Below are 20545 nucleotides of genomic sequence, written 5' to 3'. Positions count from 1 at the left end.
TAATAGCTTTTGCAGAAATAATAGTTACTTTTCCTTCAAAATGAACAACAAATTCTGAAATAGCCAAATGAGCACCTACTTGGTATTCGGATTTTAAACTTTCCGCTCTGCCCAAATCCACCTTCAATCACCCCATCTTCTCCAGTCGACAGTTTAACCTTCATCCCGACAAACAGCTGCATGTTGGTTTCTTTCTTGAACAGTGAGCGACCAATAACACTGTAATCATCCAAGACCTGAAGAGGGAAAATGCAGCAACTGTAGAAATTAATTGGATTTGAATGAATGGTCAAAAAATACTCACTGTTTTCAAATTAAATTCCCCTTAATATACCAAATCTACACCTCAGGCAGAAACTATCGTAAACTCAGAACTATAGATAATTTGTTTGTATTACTCAGAGACTCAGTTATTTACCAACTAAACGATCATCATCTCTTGCAGCACAGCCTTTCTGATAATTTAACAGGATTACATCACATTGTTGAAGGAGGCAGGACTGTTAGCAGAAAAATCAGGGAAAAGGTTGAGAGCAACTTCTTTAATTACAGGTTTGTGAGTGTGAGGAATTCATTACCACAATTGGCTATTGAGGTTGGATCAATAGAATCATTCAAAAGGGAACTGGATAAGCACCTGAGCAATAAAGCCATTAAGGTCTTTTGGGGGGGGAAAGTAGGATTTATAAAGGGCAACTTTTAAAAAAAACATACAGAGGAAGCTAACAGAGGGCTATCGAATCAGGAAGGAGGCAATAGACACAGATATTTCATCTTGGACCATACGTTGAAACTCATCCAAAACTCCACCGCCCACAACCTCACCTACACCAAACTCTGCACACTCATCACTATCTCTTTGAACGTGTCAACGATCACGAGCCTTTCCCCCTCGCTCTGTGTGAGCACTCCCACACGTTGCCCTATGTGAAGGGTGCTATAAAACTGCAAGTTGTTGTTGTTTTGATTTCACCTTCTCTTTCATTTTCTCCAGCTGACCATTTGGTGCAATATTAAAATCACAATAATAATACTTGCATTTGTTAGTGCTCCTTATCATGTCTTTGAGATGTGTCAAAACGCTTCACAGAATAATGCAGAATAAAACAGACCACTGTATTGTTGGGAGGCAGAATGCTTTGGGTGAAATGTTAAACTGAAGTCCCATCTGATTTTTCTGGTAGACAATAAAGCTCCCAAGGTAATATTTTGCAGAGCAGGTGAGTCTCCTGGTGTCCTGCTCAATATGTGTTCATCATCCAAATTCACCAAAGCATTTGATTATTGGTCATTTATCTCAGTGTTGTTTGTGGATTGTAGATGGTGTAGAATATCTGTTGCACTTACCCCAGGTAACAGCTCGTACTCTTTGAAACGTCTCGTTATGTGAAATGCTTTGAGACTTTTTGACATAACAAGGAGCTAGATCAAGTGCAAGACAGGGTGGGGAAGGGAAGAGCCCCATAATAAGCACACAGATTGCTATACTTTGCAGCAAGAGAGATTTCTTGCCCAAAGTATTCAGTTTTAAGGTAGCCCTGCCTCGCAGTACATCTAAGGAACACTAGAAGCATCAGACAAAATAACAGGTAAGGTGAACATTTGGGGTCAAACCTGTGATCAGAGCAATGGCATAAAAGTCTCTACGCTGTCAGACCACACCAGCGCCTGTTATGTTAAACTTTCAGGCAGCATTGCTTGCTTACCTTAGTGAAGCACAGTTATTAAACTGAAGCTCATAGCTACCAATTTGGGTCACGGTAATCTATTCAAAGTCAGCAGCCTCGTACAATAATCCTTCCTTTTAGTTTCACAAATGTCTGGTTAACTGATCCCATTGCCCATTAACAGAACAGTCATTTGAGAATTCTTTCTCGAACCAATAAACCTAAATGGCTGATACAGCAATGAGAAAGCAAAATAATGGGCACAGTATGAGCAATAAGCACCTCGCGCAAAGGGCAGACCAATTTTATTAATGCCAGACAAACATCAAAACCCCCTAATGCCAGACAGAGACAACTTTAAAGTCGATTCTAGTACAATGTAAACAAAGGATTAGATGCAGAGAAAGTTGAAGGCTTCTTGCCTTTCTTGTTTACACTGTCACATGACCTGTAGAGCAAAGATACAGCCCGATCCTTCATTTAATCCTCTGGAGTCTTTAGTAGCTTTTCTATGCCCTGGTCAGAGAATGAGCCAAGACAATTCTTTTGCTATTTGAGAGTATTCTCCCAATAAACAAAATATATCAGCGCCTCTTTTAGGTTTGCCTATCATTACAGGGCAGGTTATTTTTTGGATTCCATTCTAATCGTATCTGACCTATTTTTTAAATTACAGACTTTTTCCACCATACCTTACCGACACAACGGCAGTCAGTGGATTTAGACCTAAAGCACAGTGAGCCCTGCTAGGAGTTGTCGCTCTGCACATCTGCAATAAGATTGTGTGACTAAATTACAAATCGGTTCAGAAAGCGCACATTTCTGGACTCTGAATAAAGTGCTTTTGGTGGTGATAATGGTATTGGAGCACAACAACTCATTTTACACAACACCTCATCATGTTGAACGACTTTTCAAAGAACTTTAATACAATGACTTACTTTGAAGTGTTGTGGTTTGTGTAGAAAACGCAGCAGCTAATCTGTGCCAGTAACATGCATTAAACCACAGCAAAAAATTAATGGGCAATTCAACTTTTTTTTGATGAATTGTGGGCAAGGGATGTGGGGAGAACTTTTCAAATTTGTGCAATGGAATCGTTAATATCCACCTGAACCTCTGGAAGAAGATAATAAGATCTCAGTTTAGTGTGCAGACACAGTGTGTTGGAGGTTCTGAATATGCTTGGTTTTGTTTAATATAAAATAACCTGCAATATTTTTGCAATTAACAACAACAACAAATTACACTTGTATAGCGTCTTTCACGTCAGGAGGATGTCTCAAAGTTCTTCACAGAACATCCTGTAGAGTGTAGTGACTGTGTATTTTGCGGGCGAAACACAGCAGCCAATTGCGCAAAGCAGTGTACCACAAACAGTCAATGCAATGGGCACTGTCAACTACTGCAGAGCACAATTCCAATTAATTAAATAACACCAAAGATGCATAGATTTTGTACTTCTTCCCCCAAACAGTCTCACTTTACATGGGTAAAGTACCTCGCCATAGAGTGAAGCAAACCAGAGCCCATTGTCAGCTTGGAGCCCGCACCTCCTGCCAGATGGCTGAGACGCAGGACTGACACAAACCTGTACAAGGAAGAAAAACGCTATCGATAGATTGTGTACGCAAATGAAACTTACACAGAGAAATTGAACTTCTGTGCTGGTTGAAATGTGTTGCACGTGCTGGAGGGATTATTATTATTAATTAATAATAATAATAATAATTAATAATAATAATCCTTGCATTTGATATAGTGCCTTATAAAGTCTTTGAGACGTCTCAAGGAATATACTGTAAAGCAAATTGACTGTATACTTGGTAGGTAAAAATCTATATAAATGAAATGTACACATATATATAAAAAAATGTATTATTATAATAATGTCAAAAGTTTTATAGGTTTTTGCTTCTTGGTTGTTGAAATGACCCGAGCTCCTCCTGAACATTTTAATGTTGCTGTAGATTCTCCAGACTCATTGCTGTGGCTGCAAACACAGGCATTCTGGAACAGGTTCCAACTGAGCAGAGTTCTGATTAAAGTAATGGGAGCTGAGCCACGGTGGCAATATGATAATATCACTAAGCAATGCACAAGTCTTGTTCCAGCCACCACATTAGCTGAAGCTCTTATCTGCCCTGAACAATAATAATTTTTGCCTTGTTTGGCTCCCGACAAAAAATAAATTTGGGAACTGAGTTATAAAATGTCACGGGTCAAGTTATATTGAGCGTCAGAGTTTCCTGGGAGTATACGAGCCAGTGAGATAATCACTTTCAGCATCAGCAAAAAAAAACAGTAACTGGAACTTTCATCTCCTCCAATGGTAGGTAAACTGAAAGCACATTATTGAGACGGCTTTTATTTAACTGAGTGAAAGGGTTAAACTAATAATAATTTCCTAATCCGCATTATATTTAGAATTAGTGAGAACACATATGGAGTGCTTGGCACTTGTGAACACCGGACTTAAGAAAAGACAACTAGCCACAGCACCCTGGGCTAAAAAGTTGTAAGGACAGCCAGGGCTACCTATTAGTTCTGGTTACTATCAATTGACTTCTCCAGCAAAGTGTGTGTACATGTGGATGTGTGTGTGTTTGCGAGTATGTGAGTGAATGTCACGATGAGATTAGGGGGAAGGGAAAAAGAGAGAATGTTTAAATAGCGTCTCAAGAGAGAATACTCAGCACTCGTGGAACCGCACAAGAGAGGAGGAGCAAAACTGCAGAGCGAGGGGGCAAGAGAGAAAGCAAATTTAAAAACTTGCCATCATATGGCATTGTCTTAGTTGGTAGCACTCTTGCCTCTGAGTCAGATGGTTGTGGGTTTAAGACTTTGAACTCATATAATGATGGCATTCTGATGGAGTGCTACGTTGTTGTGGGTGTGATCCTTCAGATAAGATGTAAACTTGAGGTTCCACCTGTCTATTAAGGTGGACTCTATGCCACAGCGCTGATTGAAAAGAGAATGGAGTTTCTTCCAATGTCCTGGCTAACAATCCCCCAAATTAAATTAGTCATTCAAATCATGGTTGTTTGTAACACTGCTATGTGTAAACCTCCTGCCACGTTCGTTTGCAACATACAGTCACACTTTATATCCTGTGAAGCACTTTGAGACATCCTGAAAAGTGCAATGTAAAATACAAGGATTATTTTACTACTATTATTAATATACAAACAGACAGTATATGTACAATGCATAGACTTTAAGGAAATGTTATAGCCTTACATTGCAGAGATTCTTACAAACTGCTGTGGCTTTGTACTCATAATTTGGGCCATTGAGAGATGTTTGTCTAACCTGTATCTTAGTTTAATTCAGAGTTCGTAAGTGCCTTGTGCTTCATTGCGTGCGTTTCTGACACACAGCTAAACTATGTCAACAAAATTATTTAGAGGTCCAGCAAATCTTCAGTTCATTATCATAGCTTTGCATTTTTTTNAAAATCACAATTTCCATCTGTGAAGTTTGAAGAAACACTTTCACTAGAATTTGAATAAACAGTTGGTTGTCATATAGAGTCAAAAAACTAGGAGCTGAATTAAACTACAAATGGATCTTTCCGGTGCTCACTGATATGCCGAGTTATTTTAGCAAAGACCTAGAGATCAAAATCTTCCATTTAAAATTTCTCTTCAAATACAAAAGCGCCTGCTCTAAATGGCTGATGGTTGTTTATCAAAACCTTTTTCATACGAGGCAGGAAAAAACCTTTGGAAAAAAAATAGATAAATCCTGCTGCTTCGAGATAGTGGCATCCAACCAAATATGCGTTCCTTCACACACAATTATCCAAGCCAAATGTGTATAGATATTAAATGCTTTTTGGGGACACTTGTATTTGACTACAAATACCTCTCCTCTCCTCCCCCATCACTCAAATCAATGCAAACAATGCATTTCTGGGATTTACCTGGAAAACAGCCTGATTTTAATTTATAATTGTTTGCACTCATCACAAATCTGAAGTAAGTGTTAGTTTAGAATGTGAGCCGATTTCTGCTTCTCCGCTACATCTTGCATCGATTACACAAGAATCATAAATCCTATCATTTAGATACAATTGTGCATTATATGCACACATGGGGTGTACTGTCAACGATGTCAAACACTGCTAACAAAGTGAATCAAAATAGAATAAGCACTGACCTCACTCCTGCTCCCTATACGGCATAAAATTATTCCCAGGTATTTCTTATCTCAGTGTTCATATCATGAAATAGAATAATACAAATGACAGTGTAGGACGAACTGTTCTGCTCACTGAGCCTCTGCTGCAATCAGAACCTTCATTTAATTCTTAAAGGGATTACTGACTAATAAACATGTCTTGAGTTCAGTTTCCTTACAGCAAGGCTCTGATGTTTATAATAAATAATAATCTTTGCATTTGATATTGCGCCTTATCACATCTTCGAGATGTCTCAAAGCACTTCACAGAATATACTATAAAGTGAATTGACCTAATATTTTGTGGGCGAAACACGGCAGCTAATTGCACACAGCAGTATCCCACTAACAGTCATGGATTGAAGTGACCAATTTTTTTTAAGGAATTATTAACCCCGTAAAAGCGATCCCTCAATCGACTAACAACTGGGTTCCTTCTTACTGCTTTGGTAAACAGAGGCATGTGGAGTAAGGAAACTTGCCCAACGTTTCTCATTGGTGGGAATCGAACCCAGGGCTCTCGCTCGCAAGGCGAGTGCTCTAACCACTGAGCTACAGGACTCCATAGATACACACAAACAATTTTTTATCATAGTTTGCACCAGCCATTTTTACTTTCTCCCATTTCCTAGTTCTCTGGAGCCCTGTACTCAACTAGAATCCACCTCTAGGAGATGTGGAGAGTAGCCTTGGAACTGTGCTTTTCCTTCCTGCCCACAGAAACACACCTGGCTACTGATGGCCATCAATCCACATTCATTTCACTCCAATAATCAAACCCGAGTCCATAATAATAATCCTTAACATTTGGTGTAGCGCCTTTCACGTCAGGAGGATATCCAAGTGGTGTGACTGTGTAATTTGTGGGTGAATTCAGCAGCCAATTTGCGCACAGCAATGTCCCACAAACAGCAATGAAGTAATGGCCTCTTTTTCATTTGGAGGATTGTAACTTTTACAATTTATAGAATTTTTGATATAAAAATGTCATAAAAGAGGATTTAAAACGTTTTCTGATCAATACTTCTGGCTGTATGGGCATTTCAAAACAGAGAGAAAATATGGAACAAAATCTAGATTGCTCAGATGACTAAGTGAGAACATAATTTCTACACACCAAGATCCAAGTGGAAGGAAAACATTTGCTTAAAACATTTTTTTTCAAATAAAATCCAAAATGTCACATTGAATTAAATCTTAAAAGAAAACATTGCAAAACGGTTAGTGCCTTATTCAGGCAGTGCAAGCTTCAGGCACAGGACAATTCTAATGCCCACACTTTCTCCTCAATCCCGACTAATGCACAATTCTGGAGACTTGGAACATTCCTCCTATTGCGTTTGCTAATATTCAGTACATAAAATGCACAGAAACTCAGTTCGACGGATGTTATATTATAGGAAACATGTGTGCATTTTGAAAACTGGAAAGGAAACTCATTCCCTCAAAAAAAGGTTTAAATACATCCATATTTCCATAAGCGAATTAAACATAAAATTTTTAAATGCTCTTTTAGAAAGATGTAAAAGCTGATCCTTTCAAACAGTTTGAAATTGCATTTTTTCCCCCCTCGACCCCACATATAATTTGCAACAGATCCCAACAGGTTTTTCTTACTGGTAATTTTTTTTTCTAAGTATCAAAAGTACAATTTCAGATTCCATTTCTTGCAAAGCTCGTTCAATTTACCATGTAAACCTTTCAGTCATTTGCAGGGAACTACGACATAAACCCAAGATTACATTTCGATGGCTATTCAAAGTAAGCTGTCGATGAAGAAACGTTCCTTCCCTTAATTCTTGCTCTAGCACATCAAGCAGGAAGTCATATCAGCAATTGTTGAAAGAGAGGAAAGAAGTTAATTTTGAAAGCTATGAAAGAAATTCCAAACTTAAAAAAAGGCATCTCTTTTTAAAAAAAAATAAGTTACATTCCACACATGCTGAAAACTTTGATGTGAAATTCAATAGTATTCATCACAATAAGATGATCTTGGGGGAATCAAAGTGGATTCCATTTTGTTCAGGAGGTATTAAAAATCAAACTCTGCTACACAATCTGAAATCTGTGCACATACATTTTAATGATCACAAGAAGTCATTGCCTGGATGTTTGACGTGAACTGCTTAAAAAGTGAATTAACTTACTCCTCCCACCCACTCAGATTAAGTTATTAGTGTGAGTACTACTGAATTCACATTTATTCAATTACATAAAAAAGCTTGATCGTGCTCAATCTTATATGAAAAAATCAATATATTAATCAGAAAAATTTAGAAGTAGCAGAAGCTGAACATATTACTGTAGTTACTCAAAAGTATAAAACTTTTCTCAATAACTGTACAACCAAAGTACAGAAAATGTGCCACAATATCTCCTTTTGTTATGAATTTCAGTGTAAACTGGGCAACCTGCTTTACTGAATTCTCTCCATTGTTTAACCTTACTTTTTTAAAATACAAAAGTATTTACTCCCAACCCCCTTATCTCTAATGTCGACATAGCATCATAGGATGTAGACAGAGCAGGCTCCCACAATTTTACTCCATGCAAAAGTTTTGAGTCGCGCATGAACTTTGTTTTATACAAAAGAAGTCATGTCATGTAACTGGGTTGTATTATCCGATGGCAGTAGGAACAGATGACAATGTCTTCGGTGATGAACATTGAAATTGTACAAGTTAGCAGGTAATGTTTTGTAATGGGGTATCTATCTACAGGTAAAGCTGCAGTAAATATAAACAGCAATACTCGGGCTTATAGTGTAACAGAACAAGTACAATGCCATGCACTGCCCTTCCAATTTCAGTCGCAAAGCTGTGAGCAAGATCCGGGTGCACATTCCCAAAGAAGAGAGGGAATGATTGTCCTCCAAGTGGTGACCGCTGATGACATTATTATTTAAAGACAGATAGAGAGGGGGTGAGATGGAAAGGTAGATGGAGGGAGTTCCAAAGTTGTGGGCATAGTGGCTGAGGGGCATTGTGCTCAGCCTCCAGGATTGATGTAGGTATCGCACAGTTAGATGCAAAAACAAAAACAAATCAATTATAAGCATTTACGTTCAATACCACCGGAAAAGTACAAGACAATTAAATCGTGTTGAGACGTCTAGACGGTAGACGTATATCATATGCAAGGATTATTATTATAAGTCAGGACTGACACTTGCAATGGCTGTGCCCTCAGCATGCTGTTTGCGTTGAGTGGCTGCCACCTCACGGAATAAGGTCTATGCTGCCCTTCAATACTGTACATTCAGTGCATTAATACAGCAATCAGAACAGAGTGGTGTGGGCGCAGCAAGGCTGTCATTTAATCTTCGGTTTCAGGTAACATTGGATAAACAGGAGGATGCAGACTGATCAATTGGCTGATGTCAGCTCAACCTGGAGATTAATTTACACCACTGACTCACAACAAAATCCGCTGGATGGCCATAACATAGACTGAGCACATGGAGTTAGTTGGCCTTTCTCAAGTGGAAAAAAACATTCAACACGAATGTCAGAGAGAAATGGCTAAAACTCATGAAGCAGCATTGAAACCTGTCGTGGCCTCCCCTTCCACCCTATGGGTTGCCGTACATTGTTGAGCTCAATTGCTCTGATTCTCAGAGGTCAAGGAGGATTTTACCCCCAAGACATCCACTGCCTCCTCACTCCATCCATCCATGTTACTGAAGATGTCGCAGAACTTTGTGGACACCATGTACATACAGTATTTGGGATGAGACAACAGAGTAACTTCAATATGTCATCTTTGATTTTGGCTCTTTCAAGATGGTGACCAATCTGCTTGATTCATGCTTGCAGTAATCCCCTTTAAATAAGATATATTTTTAAAATCACCTCCATAGACACAATAGCCAGGAAGGGAGAAGGAATAATCAACGCACCTCTTCATTTTCTACCAGGGTCCCTTGATACAGAAATAAGGCCTAAAAATCATTATGGTGTTAGCATTAGGCCATTGATTTAAAAAGAATTGTGCAGAATCTTAAAGCAATCTTAAATTCAATCTTAATTTGGAAAATGGGATTTCGGCAATTCTTTTGAAGACGGTTAATTTGGAGAGGTTTACTGAGTTGAAGATTTTTCCAAAATTCTGCACAGTCTTAAAATTTGAAGTCAATGGTCATCATAGTACGATTAGGAGACACCTCAGTGCTCAGGAACAGAAATTCAAGCTGTTATTTCCCCCCTTTCTACCAGCAACATCAATTGACGTTGCTCCTATTGCCGTTCCCAGTGAAATCAGATAACCTCAGCAAAGGCTGAGGATCAAACCTGTGACCTGCCCCGACTTTATGGGTCAGCTGCTCACTGGATAAACTCACTGAGCAATCGGGGCACGAGGGTGGGGGGGAGAGAGAAAGAGAAAAAGAGAGCGAGCTCTCTACTTATTTTAAATTCCCAAATACGGCTATTATTGGGTAGTTCCACTGTATGCAAAGCTGTTGCAAAGTCATTACTTTCACACGTTGGTCAGGTATTCATAAGGCACTACTGTATTATCACATTCTGAATTGTGACATGAATTTAGAGAGGAATAAAGATGGTATACAAATCATACCTTTTTACATTAATGCACAGAAGTGAAAGCTTCCAGGACAATACCATGCAAACCTTGTGAATTTTGCAGGACAATATGCCATGAATATTCTATGAAATGGTGGTGTAGGAAGTGAGAGCATGTTCTGTACAGTGATATCTCACCTATTGTGCAACCACAATTTATTTGAAAATGTCTATCAAACTGCAGCGAAACCTTGTTACTGCGAATTTCCCTCTACCCCCCCACCCCACGGTCACTTTGTTAGCAAACTGATTTCACAATTGTACAAATGCACTGTTCACTAACATTTCCTCATGTTTATGAATCAGATCAGGAGCCCGGTATGTAAGAACTGCTGGATGGGAATTCACATTCCTGTGGCACAGGGCATCAAACAAAGCCACAAAAGAAAGAACTTGCATTTTTATAGCACATTATCACATCAAAATGCAGTGACTGTTTCTGTATGCAAACACACCAGCCATATTATGCACAGCACGGTTCCACAAACAGCCAAACAACGAATGACAAATTTATCTCGAGGACTGTCAGCCTCTTCCCTGGGGGAAAACTCCCTTCTCTTTCCATTTAGTGCAGTGGGAATGCTTAACATCCAGCTCAACAGAGGTAGACAGGGCTTCAGTCTGAATTTGAGGCTTGAACACATAAGCTTCTGATTGAGACCCTATCAAATGAGCCAAGCTGACACCTTAGAGTTGCAGGGCACTGTGCTACTGGAATACACAAAGGATTTCATAAATTGTGAAATACACAGTTTGAGCTCTACTTATGTAGCGTTTTAGAGTGTTCCAAATCTGGCAAATCGTCAGATTCGGTCTTAAGTTGATTTTTTCTTTGTAGCCCTTAAAGAAAACTTACAGAAAATGGGCTGGAGGATTGAAGTCCTTATTTAAGAATTTGCCACATTCCGGACGCTCTAAAATGCTACAGAGACTCAGGTGGAATTTCTCCCTCAAAAGTTTCCATTTTTAACAAATGAAATTCAAAAACAAAAGCCATCATCTGAAGTCAGTGTTTCATACAATTTGCTCAATTCTGAAAGCCTTTAACATACATCTTCTGTAAAGCTCTAAATTTTGCTTCCGCACTCCCTAATTACACAATATCAGATCTGGACTCTGCTTAAGGTAGGATTTTCTCTCTACATTCTTTCACTTTTGCTGGAAGCAGACTTTCTGCAGTCAAGTGCAACCAAACAACACATTTCCCAGACTTCAAACAAGGGAAATATTTAATTCGGCGTCAGTGCAAACCACAGTACAACAAGGTGCATAATGTAGAGAGATTCACTCACGCTATGGACTTTGGATAACCTATGACATCCCACCCAGACTCCTTGTTACCAGGGTTTTACTCCAACACGCCCAACTGTACAGAAGCCCCCAGGTTTAAAGATGCTATGTCCTGTTTTATAGCTCTACATAGGTAGAGTTTAATGTAGAGTGGAGACCTTTAAATAAATAAGGTCACATTCAAGTTTTCTTTGACAAAATTGAATTGATCTTATCAACTTTTGATTATGCTGTGCTTTTCCTGAACATAATCCTCTGAGCTGTGAATTTCCTTTGTAGCTTTTAAAATAGACATCTTTTGTGCCACAGGACAGCTCTTAACATTTTTAAATTACGATTCATACATTAATTACAGCAGGAGGATGTAAAGAGCCATCGATCATTTGCTTAACTGCAGAAGTCAAAGAATAAAAGTGAACTTTTGCGAGGGGTGGGGGGGAAAGAAAGTAAGCAAGTAAGCAACTTTCACAATCAGACCACATGATGAGAGCTTTTTTTTTAAAAAATACATTGTTTTGCTTGACTTCGTAGAATGCATTTAAGTAAAAGGTTGTTTTGTCTAAAAAAAACCTTGACATGAACCCAAAATTGTGATTAACGCTATTAGAAGAAAGAACCTGAACTTCTCTATCAAGCGACCCATCTACAAGTCCACAGCCAATGACCCTGTCACTTCGATGCCAGTCATGTTTATCTATCCATGTCGCCACTGTCATCAGTAAACCAAATGTACCCTGTTGCCATGACATATTAGGCCTTAATACATCAGTGTTAGGTTTACATACTCCACTGATTTTACAAACTGGTCTTTTTTAAAGCAAATAAAAAAAATTGGCATCTATCCCAAACCTCAAATCAAAATATGTACTGGCAAGTCTGGGAACTGCTAGACCTCACCTGGGTAATACTGTACACTTCACGTGCGTTGCTAATAGCAGTGATAGCAGTGCTAATGGCACCCTGAATCTGTTTGAATTCAAATCCCAATTTTGGTTTTGTTAAACTGATGATATGAAAACCTGGTCATATGTTTCTGCGTGGCAGACACCCGGCTGACCAAAAAAAAAACCTTCTGGAAACTGGGGTTTGAATCCGGTCCAGGCAAACAGTATGGATAGAACTTCAATTAGTTTGGGTGAACATGCTTTGTAGAAAGGATAGTTACTTCATCAAACTGGCAACCTAACCGATGAGAATCGGGAATTTGGATTGGGAAAGTCACACAGATGTACGGCAAGTGGAGATGCTGATTGTCCTTAGGCACATTCTGAACACCAGACACTTTGCCCTTCACTCTCAGGAAGAGGTGGGGGAGCTTCCTCAAGAATCCGAGAGAAAAAAACCTTTCTCAAAGACATATGTAAAGTCAGACTCTTCAAATATGACTTTTAGAGGGGATCACACACCCCCCCTCCACCCCATTGGCAAAAGCTGAAATAATGTTAGGGGAAGTCAGCAAATGCACCTGAAGTATCAGAATTTGCTCTTTCACTCCAGTTAGGTAATAGCGATGGGAGAAGAAAGCTTCGCAGAGTTGCATTTGTGGGACCCCATCGTGCCAGTTATGTACTGATATACTGCACTCCGGGACGCTACCCCACGTGAAGGGCACTATATAAATGCAAGCTATTGTTGTTGTTGTTGTTATTGGTGTCAAAGGTTCTGTGCATGTGAGGGCGATCTTTGCCTTCTTTGGCTCTGATGCTGCGTCTTTGTTTCAGGTGATAGCAGCAACAGCTCACTCTAGAGGCAATGTGCGAAGATTTTGCACCGGCCTCCGCTGGCTCAATAGTGACAGAAAAGAAACATAACTCAGCAAGCACCCCTGAAACAGGAATAGCATGCCTACGTGTAAATATGTGATAGATACAGATCAATTCTGCATATCGTGCTTGACAAAGATTTAAAATCAATACATCTATATCTAGCTCCAATGCATTTCTTGATAGATGGTACCAAATAGATAGTGAAGTGAGCCATTAAATGAGAGATAAGAGTCTCATCTCCACCCACCTATAAGCCATGAACTTCGACACAAGTTACTCAATGTTACTCAAGTTTAATTTTAACTGTCATCGCTGTTTTGATGACTGTTTTTGTTTCCTTGTTCACATAGAAAACCAAGAGAGTGCGGAAGCTTTCCATTAATATTCAGACTATTGTAGTGACTGGACACTGATGTCCAAAGCTCCGTAACAGTGTCCTGGCCTATAACTCTCTAAATAAATTGCTCATTTGTTCCATAGCTGTTTGTGGGATCTTGTTATATACATTTACATAGCAGCCACATTTGCCTACAACAGTTACTAGACTTAACAATAGTTTTGTAAAGCTTTAGCAATAATAAAGTGCTATAAATATGAAAGTATTGTGTAAACAGACTGAAATTTACAAACTACATACCATTGTACAAAGGAGGCATTTTAAGCAATTACTGTTGGAACCACAAAATAATTAATTTAACCATAGGAAGCTGGGATAGATGGGACAAACAGGAGGTTAAAGAGGAAAGTTTGCGTGCCTACGTGTTGGAACGAGCACCAATGTATAGAAGGATAGAGGTATAAACTACGGAGTCGCGAACCTGAGTCACACTGCGTGGGAAGATGTAAAGCAGAGACCTGGCACGTCCCCACAGGGGTGAGTCATCCACAGGCAATCTTTACATGCCTTCTACAAATTGGCTTTCAGTACCATTGGCAGGGAACTAGGAGGTCAGCCATCCATGTTCACACTCGTAGTTGGTGCATTGCCCAGTGGTACATACTCTCACACAAAAGACATTTTTAACAAAGGAATCAAGATGAAAATAGCAAAGGGAGACTGGAAAACAAAGGAAGTTGAAAGAATGATAATGAGTGAAATCAAAGAACAATCTTTAAAATAATTTACATTTGTACTCCAATTCTGCCTCGAGACTCCTACCTGGGAAGCACTAACTCCTCTCAAGACAATGCCCCAAAAATCATCTTGGCAATTTCCCCCCGTCCCCTCCCACCCCTTCACCCCCCAAACTGAAGAACTTCCCAGAGGATCGGAAAGTGACTGGATTCAGGATTATATGTGTAGGACTTTGCCGTGAAGTCCACATCCCGAGGCAAAGTTAAAAAAAACTCATCTGAGAGTAGGTTAGTGCCCTTTCTCTAATCAGTGGGTCTTCCACATGTAAACAGTTGGGCAAACTGCTTAGGCAGCAAGTAATGAAGAAGAATGAACATCCTGAACACTCGGGATAAAACAACCAGGGGAATGAAAGTACACAATGGAAACAGAGAGAGTTAGCGTGGGTGAGAGCATAAAACTGCTGGATTAATCTGTTAACATCAAGAGAATATGTAAGATCAAATTCACATTTTAAAAATATTATCCAAAACGGAGAGTAGCAATCACCCCATACAATGTACAGTTACAACACTCCTTAATAAGAGTACCTAGACTGGGTTAATCCAAATAAGAGGTGATATGTTTAGAAATGGACAGCCTTTGTCACAGACACAAAATACAGCTCTATGAAGCGATGAGATTTGATTCAGTTGATGTGAAGGCAAATAGATTTATGAAGATTCAAAGAGGGGAATTTTCTCTCGGATTGGATTTATGTACATACAGGAAGTTCGGGCTAAGTTTCTAAATCATTTTATTCATTACACGGCATCAAAGGGAAGTCGATGACAAGGGCCTAAAGCTCAACAGAGTCTTTGGAAAGGAGTCACTACCAACAGGAAGGCTAATTTCCACAACAGAAAATTCATGTCATAAATAGTTACTCATTCAAAAATGATGGGTGGGACAATCAGGAATTAAATTAAGGTCCAGACCTGCCAGGATTACTTTGATGAAACCATCATTCAGGGCGGTGAGAATTAGTCAATTGTGGTATATTTGCTGCATATCTACTGTCCAGTCCTAAAGGCAAGGTTGAAATGGTTGACATCTTCAGGAAACTGGAAATACAAATGGAGATGTAAATCCAGAGAGGGGTGGAAAGAGAGCTCCAAAAGGTAAAATCTTTTGAATTGGTGTTAATTCACTCAAAACTCATGCGAAGAGTATGATAACCCTGGAAGTCACTTTAGAAGGCAGGACATAATAACTTGGGTCAGAGTTGAAGAAGGGAGAATTGTTGAATTTATTAGGTTTCAAAACCAAGATGTCTTGGTGCAGATATATCCCATGAGAATGTGGGATCTTGAGACAAACAAAAGGCATCAAAGAGAAGGGATGAACGTTCCACAATATGTCTCAAATAAAGGTCTACCTATCAAATAGTAGGCGTAAAGCAGACTTTTCAAAAGCAGAAGGCAAACTGAAGCTTCCTAATGTTGCAAATTGGGGATAACTTGTTGAATGCGGATTCCCAAATTCATAAACCATATCTCGGGCTTCAAAAAGGCACATCGTGAGGGTTTCCAAAGATCATATCGCCCCCCATACCTCAGTAGCAATGAGTCAAAGAAACAATCCTCATCTTGTTTAAATAATTAAAAACGTAAACTTGAATCTGCTAGTGCCTCCTTTGCAGTTTGGAAGAAAACATGATGGGGACAGGATAAGTGCTTCGCGCCTGAATAGATTGAATTTCTGCTCCCAGAAGGTACCCACTGTAGGGAAGTGACCAGCAGAGAGCTGCTCTTCCTCCTAGACTGATGGAAACTTTGGAAGTTCCTTCATATGTCCTGGTAGCAGATTCTGAGGCATTGGTGGAAGCCTTGGACTTTGCTGCTCACCTGTGCGGCAAAAGTACAAGAATGGATTATCCCAGACTATCTCATGAGATATCACTGGACAGTTCTGAAGAGTTCTGTCTCAATCATAGAACGAACTTTGATCTTATAAAAGAGATCCTGAGGAATGCAGAAATCTAATATAGCATATTGCATTTGGCTAAGCTAAAATAATATTGCAAGAAGGACCAGAATAATTATTTTGTAATAATAATCCTTGCATTTGATATACAACAACAACAAGATTCCATTTATTGAGCGCCTTTCACGTCGGGAGGACGTCCCAAGGCGCTGTACAGTTGGGTCAGGACCCGAGCATTGGGGGGAAATGGTGAGGGGAGGGAAGGGAGGGAGCGAGGAGGGGGTAGAGAGTCGAGAGGGGAGCTGAAGGCACGGTCAAAGAGAAAGATCTTGAGACCGGCCTTGAAGGAGGAAAGGGAGGAGGCAAGGCGAAGGCACTGGGGGATAGAGTTCCAGAGCCTAGGGGTTGAGAGGCTGAAGGCCCGGCCACCGATAGTAGGGCGGTTGGGGCGGGGGATGTGGAGCAGACCGGAGCCAGAGGAACGGAGGGTACGGGCGGGTAGGTAGGGGGATAGTAGGTCGGAGAGGTAGGAGGGAGCGAGGCCGTGAATGGCCTTGTAGGTGAGGGAGAGGATCTTGAATTCGATCCTCTGGGGGATGGGGAGCCAGTGGAGGCGAGCGAGGGTGGGAGTGATGTGTTCCTGAAGCCTGGTGAATGACCTGCAGCTTGTGGAGGGAGGGCCGGGAAGGCCGGCGAGGAGAGAGTTCCCATAGTCCAGCCTTGAGGTGATAAAGGCGTGGACCAGGGTTTCAGCAGCGTGAGGGGTGAGGTAGTGCCGTAGTCTGGCGACATTCCGGAGGTGATGGAAGGCGGTGCCAGTTGTGGCGCGGATATGGGGGAGAAAGAACAGCTCAGGGTCGAACAGAACCCCGAGGTTCCTGACTGGCTTTGAGAGGTGGAGAGTGCAGCCTTGGATGCTGATGCTGTCAGCGCCTGAGGTGCGGAGGTGCTGACGTGAGCCAATCAGGAGGGCCTCAGTCTTGTGGACGTTGAGCTGGAGAAAGTTATCTCTCGTCCAGGACTCGATGTCGGACAGGCAGGCTGTCAGGACATCGGTGGTCGTGGAGTTGAGGGTAGAGGAGGAAAGGTAGAGTTGGGTGTCATCCGCATACATGTGGAAGTTAATCCCATGTCTGCGGATGATGTCACCAAGGAGGAGCATATAGAGGGTGAAGAGGAGGGGACCGAGGACAGAGCCTTGAGGGACACCGCACGAGACAGTGTGGGGGCCGGAGGAAAAACCATTTGTTGAGACAAAGTGAAGACTTATCACACCGTTCAGACATCTCAAAGCGCTTCACAGACATATTGTAAAGTGGACTGACTGTGTATTTTGTGAGCAAAACATAGCAAACAATTGCACACAGCAGTGTCCCATCAAAAGCCATGGATTGAGTGATTGCATTTTTTTTTGAGGGATTATTACCCCCGGAAAGCGATCTGCCAATCGACTAACAACCGGGATCCTACTTACTGCTAGGTAAACAGAGGCTTGTGCAGTAAGGAAACTTGTCTAAGGTTTCACCCACCCGGGAATCAAACCCAGGTCCCACCAATGGGAGAAGACTTCATTACTTAGCCTGAAAAAAGATAAGAGTTGCCTTAAAAAGACGAATTGCTGCCATTGGTAAGCAGCAGAAATCAAGTATCATTACTTTAGGAGGAATGCCTTCTTTCAGCAACTCGTATTTTCTGACAGTGGATCTACATTGAAATTATAATACTGGAGAATCCTGAGACAATGTTGTGTAGCCTCCTAATGATTAGAAACCGTTTTAAAGCAAAAACATAAAATGGGTTTGGTGGGGGTGGAATGGGGTGAATGGATGAGAAAAATGGTATTTACCTAAAAACACCCAACTCACCACCAGGTTCATGATATTTCTTAAAACTGTGAGTAATAAAAAGTTCAGTTATAAAAAGTTGGCTGCAATTTAACAGCTAACCTTCCTTGGATCTAATTCCACGGCTTTAACAGCAGTCTGTCAGTAATCATTATATAGTGTTAGTTTAGTATTGTGGGTGTCATGTGGAATTCCAGTGCAGGGTTAAATCTGGGTCACTATATTCTTGAAAGGCTAATTTTATCTGACCAGGGTTAGCAACGAAAATCTCCCCAGACAACATAAATGTTGGCTACAGTACAATTAAGAAAGACAATATCTGGCTTAGGTTAGTTTTTTTAAACTTTTTTCTTTAACCCTTTATATACAAAACCTCTTTGTAGTTTTCAAATTACACACATGCTTTCTATTATATAACAGCTGCAAACCCAATTTTCTGTACGTTTTCTGATGGTGAATATTGGACCCAAGGAATAAAGAAACACAGAACAGACCTCCTTTTCAAAAACAAATTGTGATCGGGTTAGAATTTTAGTTTTGGTATGAAAATATTGCCATAATCCTTAAAAAATAGTTTCAATTTACAGGATATTTTGAGGTTCCAATTGCATGTGTGCCCCAGAATCAAAATAGGATTATCAAAAACCATGTCAGCAGTGATGTTCTTACGATCACTTCAATGGACGGATTTAAGAATGAAATCTAAATAGTGAACATATAATGCAACCTTTTCCTGCGTGTGCAGTAAGCGAATTGTGATGTGTGTACTTGAGCCTCATTATATCCAAACTTTATCATCACTAATTTTGTTATTAAAAACACTTTGGACAGAAACTATCAGAGGCTGAGTTTCTATTGAAGTCAGGAGAGACTCTCACACCTCAATCAGATGAGTACGATAAGCAATAATTACTTTACCAGTCCCTGAGAATGTAATAAAAGGGATAGCCTGTGTAAAGATCTTATATCCATGGCACTGATATTCAGAATCAAAACCAATAAGTATTGCTTCACATGAGTAAATCTTATATAGTTAAAAATACACAGAGGAGAGGGTGGTCAAGAATGAATTTGCGCTTAAAGTACTAAGTACAGATGGCATTCAGAAAAAAAATGACAGTGTTGTTGGGCCCAATTATAGACCAAACTCTGTGAAAACAATAGAAACCCATTATATAGCGCTTCACCTCCCAGAATTTTGTACCTGTGGATCCCAACATGTACGTACCAAAAAAGTACTAAATAAATATGCCAGTTTGGCACCACACTCTCCGTTGAATCAGAAAGTTGAGGGTTTGAGTCTGCCACCAGGACTTGAGCTCAAATTCTAGCTCATAGGCTGATGATAGATAGGAACATAGAAATAGATGGTGGCCATTCAGCCCATCAAGCCTGATCTATCCATTTATCAGACTGTAGGATCTTTTGATTTCATTTCACCACCTTTTCTTCATAGTCCTTAATATTCCTATTCCCCAAATACTTCTGTATCTCCCCTTTTAAACGTCCAAATGATTCTGTTTTGGGGAGCACAAGTTTGCAGGGCTGTGGGGAGAGAGCGGGGGAGCGGGATTGATTTGGATAGCTCTTTTCGAAAAGCCGGCTCAGACACGATGCGCCGAATGGCCTCCCTCTGTGCTGTATAATTCTATGATAAAGTCAGTCCATACCAGAGATCTGTTTAGATTGGATGACCTGACAGGCTCATTTACTGAACAGTCCGCCACATTTTAAGAAGAAACTGAGCTACAATTATAATAACCTATTAGCATATTTCACTCTGTATAAGAGACTGAAATAAATGGCATTGTGTTGCTGGTAAAGCTCAGTTCTGTCAATCTAATGACTTCAGCAAATAAACTAAGATGCACTGTGGAGAATCTCTTAGTGGATTACACTGAACAAGAGTCACACTTAACCATGAATAATCCTGGAATAAACTGTTTGTACAAATAATGAACACAGATTAAATAACTTGGTCTTCTTCACCCAATGGACAAACAGGAGTTACAAAAAGCGCTCAATTACTATCACTGATTTATTAAAAAAAAGAAATAAATCTGTTTTAACAATGTTGGAAGTTTCGCAGGTACTATAATGAGCTGAGGAATACTCAAAGTCAGAAGAGGTTGCTGTCATGTGGAAATTATTCAATTGTTATTACTATTATTTG

At 40.1% G+C, this 20545-nt stretch overlaps 1 protein-coding gene across 1 annotated transcript in view; it reads right to left on the bottom strand.

Moving 5' to 3' along the window:
- The window catches only part of eefsec (eukaryotic elongation factor, selenocysteine-tRNA-specific), a 148403-nt gene that overhangs the window by 60853 nt on the left and 67005 nt on the right, over window positions 1-20545 (bottom strand). Inside the window, exon 6 of the mRNA XM_007890349.2 lies at window positions 80-236. Within this exon, the coding sequence (XP_007888540.1) occupies window positions 80-236 (157 nt within the window). The remainder of the gene's footprint in view (window positions 1-79; window positions 237-20545) is intronic.

Source organism: Callorhinchus milii, unplaced genomic scaffold (assembly GCF_018977255.1).
Source record: "Callorhinchus milii isolate IMCB2004 unplaced genomic scaffold, IMCB_Cmil_1.0 Scaffold12, whole genome shotgun sequence".
Lineage (NCBI taxonomy): Eukaryota > Metazoa > Chordata > Chondrichthyes > Chimaeriformes > Callorhinchidae > Callorhinchus > Callorhinchus milii.
Note: the sequence above shows the minus strand (reverse complement) of the source record. Positions and strands in the feature narration are given on the sequence as shown.